The 9,172-nt window shown below is 34.3% G+C and overlaps 1 protein-coding gene across 1 annotated transcript; it reads right to left on the bottom strand.

Moving 5' to 3' along the window:
* Window positions 1–2,695: 2,695 nt before the first annotated feature.
* Window positions 2,696–8,631, bottom strand: HELRODRAFT_194346 (hypothetical protein). The gene is made up of 14 exons (XM_009031455.1): window positions 8,474–8,631; window positions 7,903–8,106; window positions 7,515–7,637; window positions 6,844–6,916; window positions 6,522–6,647; window positions 6,228–6,290; window positions 6,068–6,110; window positions 5,699–5,942; window positions 5,303–5,450; window positions 4,899–5,068; window positions 4,243–4,514; window positions 3,687–3,778; window positions 2,881–3,180; window positions 2,696–2,853 (listed from the first exon to the last, which is right to left on the bottom strand). Exons 3-13 carry the CDS (start codon window positions 7,528–7,530, stop codon window positions 3,045–3,047), a joined length of 1,383 nt encoding a protein of 460 aa, XP_009029703.1. The 5' UTR covers window positions 7,531–7,637; window positions 7,903–8,106; window positions 8,474–8,631; the 3' UTR covers window positions 2,696–2,853; window positions 2,881–3,044.
* Window positions 8,632–9,172: the final 541 nt, after the last annotated feature.

Below are 9,172 nucleotides of genomic sequence, written 5' to 3'. Positions count from 1 at the left end.
CTTCTATTTTCTATCTACATAAATGACCTCTGCAATGTTTCGCCCTCAACCAAATGCGTACTGTTCGCAGACGACACCAACCTTCTTTTACTTCCAACAACCTACCAGATTGCTCTGAACATATCAATCTTGAACTCCAAAAATACTCTAACTGGTTATCCAATAACAAACTAATCATAAATTATTCGAAATGTGCATACATTATTTTTGGCCCAAAAATACTCACCAACCAAGCTCCTAACCTAAACCTATTAGTTAATGGTGTTCCTATAAGCCGCACCCTGTCTACCAAATTTCTTGGAATCACCATTACAGAAAATCTTTCATGGAATTCTCACCTACAAACTACCTCAGACAAAATCAACAAACTCACAGGCATCTTCTACAAAATCAAATATAAACTCTCTCTTTCTGCTCTTCGCACGCTTTATTACACATTCATCTACCCTTATCTAACCTACTGCATCACACTATGGGGAAATAGTCCAAAAAGCCACCTGAATAATCTAATACTTTCCCAAAAAAGATCAATACGTTTAATTTTTAACCTCAAACCCGATTCTCATACTAAACCCTTTTTCCTAGCAAAAAAAATTTTACCACTTAACTTCATCTGTCTTTACTACTCTGCTTTATTCGTTTTTAAATTTATCAACAATCTTCTCCCACCTCACTTTATCAACTTCTACACATTAAGTAACTCCGTTCAACCTACAACCACTAGACACACCCCTCTCTTCTATATCTACAAAACTCGCCTCAAATTAATCCAGACAAGCATAAAAATAACAGGTCCTAAAATTTGGACAGAACTTGTACCTCCCCATCTAAGAGCCATCATAAACCTACAACATTTCAAGTCAAAATTCCGTGCTTTTTTATTGACACTGGATCTTGACTCCACCACCTAATATTATATTAAGAATACGTTAGAACAAATGATGCGGATGAATAGTCTTTATGAATGGTTAAACATTTATTTTTTTATATATGTACTGAGCGAACATTTACATAGTTATATGTCTATATATGTATGACACGAACATTTACTTATTTATCTTCAATTATCTTTCTGCTTCAGTTATTTTCCTTATTTTATTCATTAACTATTCATGTATCTACCTGCGGTGGCCACCACAAGACAAACAGTCTTATTCAGTCTCCGCATATTCAACTTCATAACTTTTATTCACTTATTTGATATGTTGTTGATTATGAATAAAACTTTGAAAATGAAAATGAAATGAAAATGAAATATATATATATAGCTTGTGTATACATACTAATCGTATGTAAGAAGAAAATTGTGAAAAACATCATGATGACGACGAAGATGATAACAATGCTGATGTTGATGGTGGTGATGATGATGATGATGGTGATACATGAGTAAATGAAGCCAAAGGTTAAAACCTTTTCATTTCATTTTTACGAAAATTTTTGTCATTTCGTCATTCATTCATTCTTTATTGGCGTTTAATTTTTATCTAAGATTTATATCCTTATTTGTTTAATTTTGTATTATTCTTGTTTTCTAAAAATTAACAAAATTTTAAATACATATACACGTGTTCGTATGTGCGCGTGTGTTTGTGTGGTTTTTTGTAAGTTTTGTGAGTTCAAGAGAAAAGGGCCAGAAAAAGCAAATGCAGATTTAGCAAAAGAGTGTTTAAAAGAAGTGAGAACAAGAAGACGAGCCTAGACGTTCAGTTTCAATTAATATATCTGATAAGTATTTAGGAAATAATAAATTGAGACTTGGACATAAGCGTGCAAATTTTAAAAAATTTTAAATTTTACATATTCAAAATAAAAACGATTTTGGCTATCCATGGTTAAGATATCTTTGTTTACCTCGACTATACAATGCTAGCAAGCAGCGTATCCATCTGATGAAAGATTTCGTCATTGTCTGGTCGTGTGCGTGCGTGCGTTCGCGTGAGAATGAATGGATGGATGAATGAATGAATGGGTAAATGAATGAATAAAGGAATGGATGGATGAATGTACCGGTGATTAAACATGTTGAAAAATTAGGCGTTGGTGCATCTTAATGTAAATAATGGTAATAATAATAATAATAATAAAGATAATAATAATAATAATATCATTAGTAATAATAATAATGGAGATAATAAAATAATAAACGGCGATGATGACGATGCAAACGTAAATTTTATTATTTCTGTTACGTCTGTTATTGATGTTATTATTATTAGTATTGTTATTATTATTATTATTATTATTGTTATTATTATTCATTCATTATTTATTTAACCATCTGCCAAATATCAAATTTAAGTTTGTGTGTGCGTGTGTAGTATAAATAGTAGTGGCATAATATAGATCAAGTTGTAGTGTGTAGAAGTAGGACTAGCTAGCAGATGCAGTAACAGTAGTTGCAACAACAACGCCCCAGTAGTAGCAGCAGCAACATTAGCAGCAGCAGCAGCGGTTGTAGTAGCAGTAGTAGTAGCAGTAGTAGTAGCAGCAGAATTTTTTTCAATGTTACATCCAGAAAAGAAATATAAACATGGCTCTTCTTGTTTTTTCGTTGCTACAAGTTTATTCAATTTTTTCTAATTTAATTTCAAAGGGACAAATATTTTTATAAATATTTTTATAAATACATTTACGAATGAATGAATGAACCAATGAATGAACGAATGAATGAATGAATGATTGAAAGAATGAACAAGCATTAATTAATTAAATAGCAGGAATAGAACTCACCATCTAAATCATCAGTGACAAAATCATATGTAGGTTTCCAATGACACTATTATTATTCACATAAGTTGTAGTAATAAAACAATAAAATAATAATAAAATAATGATAATAATATTATTATTATTAATAATATTAATAATAATAATAATATTATTATTAATATTAATAATATTATTATTATTGAACACGATCGGAAGTGCCTAAAATATTTACCCATCTACCTATCAACTTTTCGTAAATAATAAAATTATTACTAATTATCATTACAACTATAATAATAATTTGTTATAATTATGATATTTTATTCCTCCACTTATGGCCTATTTCTCCTTCTCTCTTGCATGACCTGGTTCCTCACCTTGTCTATGTAGTCTTCGACATTTGGTAGGCCCTTCACGACGCATGCACTTAGGGCCGACCGATATAAGTTCATGTCAGTGCAGTCGTACCTAAGGTCAAGTTCACGGGTACTTGTATCAATTAATTAATTAATTAATTAATCAATTAATTAATTAATTAATTGGTTTCAGTCATTATTATTCGACTAAATAAGTGGAAGAGTACCTACTTAGTAGTGAAACTAATTGTCATTAAAGAGATATTTGAATTTATTTAATGTCGGTGTGGTTGTATGATACATAGCAGTATGGTACATTAGATGAAGTTTCATCTCGAAATGGGACTCATTACAGTTGTATTTAAATTTTGACCAAGTTTGGTTTGTTGTTTTTTTTTTGTAAAATTTTGAAAAGCGCCACTGAACAAATCGTAAGAACGATCGAATGAATGAATGACATATGAAAGAATTAAAGAACGAATAAAAGAATGAACATATAGACGAACAAATGAATGAATGACATGAATTAATAAAAAGATTGATTGATGAACGAACGAATTACTGGAAAAATGAATGAATGAATGAAAGATTGATTGATCGACAAAATCTCCTCTCAACCATTCATCAGTGGTTGGTTCGTAGCACTCCACTTGGAATATCGTAGTGACGCCATTGAAACCGCCGATAGCATACACCATATCGTCCATCACCTTCAATTGTATAATTATTTCCTTCATTTATTTATTCTTTCTATCCTCCATTCATTCACTCGTTTGTTCATTCGTTCGTTCGTTTTTGGGCACTTGTTCGTTCTTTGGTTCATTTATTCGTTTCTTAGTTTTTCATTCATTCGTTTGTCTAATTAGTTAGTTTTTCTCATTCATTCATTCATTCATTCATTCATTCATTCATTCATTCATTCATTCATTCATTCATTCATTCATTCATTCATTCATTCATTCATTCATTCATTCATTCATTCATTCATTCATTCATTCATTTATATATTAATTAATTAATTCATTCATTCATTCATTCATTTATATATTCATTCATTCATTCATTTATATATTCATTCATTTATTCATTCATTCATATATTTATTCATTCATTCATTCTTCCAATCATGAAGAAAACTATGGAACCAACCGAAAGATCCCAATCGCGGACAAACCTCAATTCCAAAATTGCTTCTGGGGCTGTACATCTCTGTGATATTGGTCCAGGTGTTGGCTGTGGGGTTGTACCTCTCCCCGCTGTTCATCCTGGTGATGCCGTTGAAGCCCCCTATGGCGTAGACCAGCCCGTCCAGGGCAATCACCCCGATTCCTGATCTGCGGTTCCTCATGGGAGCTATCATCGTCCACTGCCTAGTCGCCGGATCGAAGGATTCCGCCGTGTTCAGACATTCCTGGCCGTTGAATCCGCCAGCTATGTAGACCTTTCCTGAAGTGGAGTGTGGGTTTTGTTGTTGTTTGGGAGTGATAGTGGTGATGTTGTTGTTGACGTTGTTGTTGTTGCTGTTTTGGAATGATGATGATGTCTGTGTTGTTGTTGTTTTGGAATGATATTGATGATGATGGTGGTGTCTGTTGTTGTTGTTTTGGAATGATGATTATGATGTCTGTTGTTGTTGTTGTTGAGTCTTTAGTCTTTTTGTGAAAAGCCCCAACCAGAAACATTGCTTCAAATCAAGAGACAACAAACACCAACAATTCACACAGCTATAATTATTAAAAATAAATTAATAATAATAAATTAATAACGATAAATTAATAACAATAGATCAATAATAATTAATTATTAATAAAATAATATTAAAATTAAAACCGCCAGTTGTAGTGGCAGATGCATCGCTTCGTTGGTGGTTCATGGGAGTGATCATACTCCATTGGTTTGACTCGGGTGTGTACTTCTCTGCGGTATTTTGTCGCACGTGCCCGTCAAAGCCACCCATTGCGTATATGCAATTGTCCAATACGGCTACACTTACGTAGCATCTGTGTTTGTGTGTGTGTGTGTTTGTTTGTGTGTGTGTGTGTGTGTGTGTGTGTGCGTTTGTTTGTGTGTGTTGTGTGTATGAAATGTGATGGTTATGAATGATTACGAATACAGGGCTGCTTTGATGACGACGAGATGACGTTGTTTAAGAGTTGATTGAATGATTGCGGCGACAATGGCGACGTGTATAAACCGGAAACAGTTGTAGTAATTACGTCACAAACTGCGACCACCTTTTACTGTTCATAGGAGCTGCCTCGCTCCATTCCTTTGTGACGGGGTTGAAGCAACGAACACTGTTGAAGTAATCCATCCCGTCAAACCCTCCCATCAAGTATATGCAGCCATTCACCGTGGCACACCCGTGGTAGGCTCTGGGCCCTTGATAATTCATAGGGATGTGCCATTTTAATTGTGAAGCGCTGTTAGAGATGTGCGACTTTGAATTGGGTGATTTTATTGGCGTTACAGTGACGGAGTTCGAACGCAAGAAGAGACCATTCTATAAATTGCCTTCTTCAAACGTAGACTGGGAGAGTGAGTTTGTGGGGAATAAATTGAATTTATAGAAAGCCAACAACATCAACAACAACAACATCAACAACAAAATTATCAACAACTACAGCAACCCCTGTCTTGATGGTCAACGGTGATCCATCTATCCGCTTTAGTATCATAGGCCTCGATAACATTAGTGGGACTGCCACCGCTCCACCCCCCTACGGCAAACATGACCTCGTGGGGTATCCTGGGGCGTGCCATGGGGTTGTTGAAGTCAATTTCTTGCCCCACAATGTCAAGGTCGTAGAGGAACTTGAGGGCCTCGATTACTATTGGCTTGCACTGCTCGTTGTCTTGGACGAGGCGGTGTTTCTGAGTTAGTTTCAATAATAATAATGTTGTTGTAGTTAATATTATCATTATTAATTATTATTATTATTAATCATATTATTATTTATATTATTATTATTTTTTTTATTGATGTTATTAATACCGACTTTGACCGTTTCGATAAAGTACGTCGTACTCAAGAGGCCCAACCTACAAAGGTTAAATAAACAAAGAATAATAATAATAATAATAATAATTATTATTATTATTATTATATATTATAATTATTATTGTTATTATTATTAACATCATCATCAGCATAACCACCTTATGCATTTGAGTAACTTGGCGATGTATTGTTTACGATTTTTAACATCATGCTGTATCCATCTGGGTGAGTGAATGAGTGAGTGAGTGAGTTAATGAATGAGTGAGTGAATGAGTGAACGTTTGAATGAATGAGCGAACAATCGAACGAACGAATAAATGAATGAGGAGTTAAACGAGAAGGTAAAAGAAGAAATTAATTACAACTATCCTTATCAATCATCCATTCATCCATTTATCCATCCATCCATCCATTAATTCATCCATCTATAATACATTCATTCAATCATTCACCTGACTATGCATTCGAATACGACCTCCTCACTCTTCACATTTAGGTGATCTGAGGACAGCAGCTCCTCTAGCTCAACGTCCGTCAGCTTCAAAATTTCGTTACCTTTTTTCGCTACCTCTTTGAATCTAACGAATGAATGGATGATTGAATGAATGAATGGATGGATGGATGGATGGATTGGATGGATAAATGAATGGATGAATGAATGAACGAACGAACGAACGAACGGACGGACAGATGAATGAATGAATGAATAAATGAATGAATGAATGAATGAATGAAGGAAGGAATGAATGAAGGAAGGAATGAATGAATACAGACCTTTCCAATATAAATCTGTTGGCTGTAGATTCCAGAGCGGTACAGTTGTACGTATGGGCGAAATTTCTTATTCCTAAATTGGAAAATGTTGTAAAGAACGAACGAACGAATGAATGAATGAATGAATGAATGAACGAATGAATAAATAAATGAATTATTGAACAAATGAATGATTAAATAAATGAATGAACAAAAGAAGAAACAACAAACACAAAACCAACCAATACAATTATCCCATTCCAAATTTTTCTCTAAATAATCACAACATTGTTTAACAAGACCCAACACGTGGAACTGATCAGCTGTTGGCAGAAGACGCTCTACATTCAAGGGCGTGATCTGATTGGTCGGTTGATTGATGAACGTGATCGGATTGGCTGGTGGTTGATTGCTGTGATTTGATTGGCTAGTGGATTGATAAATATGATCTGATTGGTCGGTGATTGATTGTTGTGAGTTAATCAGTCAACTAATGTGTTTTGTCGAATTGACTGGCTGATTGATGGATGTAATTTGATTGGATGGACGAAAAGATAACTCGATATTCATTCATGCTATGAATGAATGAATAAATGAATGAATGAATGATTGAATGAATGAATGAATAAATGAATGAATGAATGATTGAATGAATGAACGAATGAATGAATGGAATGAAAAATGCACTTAACCTGCCCACCTTAACATCTCTGGTGTAGGCGTAGTCGATTATGTATCGAAGCATTTCCGCTTTTACATCCGGAATAAATATCTCCTTCCGGTTTGTTTCTTGCATGCCGTTTGTAAAAAGAGCTCTGGTTGTTTGGTCGTTATTAATTTATGTTAATTTATGTAAAATTATTCTAATTTATGCGAGTATTACTTTAATTATTTAGATAACATTTATGTATTTATTTGAATTTATACGATTAATTTGACCTGTGCGATAATTTTAAGTTTAATTTTTCAAACATGTTAAAGACATTTGTTAGTCAAACAGCCTGTCAGCAACACAACGAACGAATGAACGAATGAACGAACGAACGAATGAACAAACAAACGAACGAACATTCAACTAACCGGAAGTATGGACTACAGGATGACATGATTGCCCTATGGACAGGAAAACTCCCATCGGCCACAACTAAAAGAACATCGCAGAGTAATCCATTTTTCCTCAAATCATTCAGAACGTTGCAGGACTGCAGACTGTTCTTCCGGTTTATGGGATCAATGATGGCTACGGATGTTCCAGAAGCAGACGTCTGTCTAGACGGTGTCTGGCTGTCTGGATTAGTTTGGTATGTGGTGGTTAGGAATAAGTCCGTGTTGCTGTTATCAGCTAGTTGTTGTTGTTGCTGCTGCTGCTGTTGGGCTGTGTCATTTGTTGTCGTCGTTGTCGTTGCTGCAACAGCTGCTGCTGTTGTTGTTGCGTCTGTGGCGGTTTGTTGTTGCTGCTGCTGTTGTGGTGGCGGCGAGGAGTTTATTAACTGTATCGGCCTGCGTGTGGTTAAAATATCATCAGCGTCACCACAACCAGCGTCATCGTCGTCGTCGCCATCATCCTCATAATAATAATAATAATAATAATAATTATTATTATTATTATTATTGTTGTTGTTGTTGTTGTTGTTATAACACAACATGTGACCTGATCAACGGATGTTGTATTGGATGCTGCTGCTGCTGCTGGCGATTTTCATTATCATCACGATCATTGATGACGTCATAATTTCCGATGCTCTGACTTCCGGTTGCTAAGTTACGGTTCTGATCACTGCTTGGGGAAGTCTGTCTTAATGACGCCATGGGAAAATAGGGATGGGCGAAATGTAAGGCAAATAGATACAGGGGTATACCAGTTCGGAGAATCGGCCAATTGAACGATTAGTCGATTGGTTGATCGATTGGTTGGTTGATTGGTTGGTTGATTGGTTGGTTGATTGGTTGGTTGATATGTTGGTTGATTGGTTGGTTGATTGGTTGGTTGGTTCGTTAGTTGATTGATTGGTTGATAAGTTGGTTAGGTTTTTTGATTGATTAAAATCTATTGAATGTATCTTAAGTAATTTTATTACTTATTAGTAAACTTTATTTACTTATTTCCTAAACATCATTATTAAATTTTTATTTTTTTTTATTTTAAATGTATTTATGTTGATAAATTTTGTCGCGAAAAAGTAAATATAATTGTAAATAAACAAATATGACGAATAAAAACACACGATGACGTAGCAACTATAGCGCTTAATTTTTTTCTTTATTGAAAAAGCTATCAAGAAAAAAATATAGTTTTTTGTTTATATATTTCATTCATCCTTATCTATATTTTATATTATCATCTAAAAGT

This window comes from Helobdella robusta (assembly GCF_000326865.2).
Source record: "Helobdella robusta unplaced genomic scaffold HELROscaffold_74, whole genome shotgun sequence".
Classification (NCBI taxonomy): domain Eukaryota; kingdom Metazoa; phylum Annelida; class Clitellata; order Rhynchobdellida; family Glossiphoniidae; genus Helobdella; species Helobdella robusta.
Note: the sequence above shows the minus strand (reverse complement) of the source record. Positions and strands in the feature narration are given on the sequence as shown.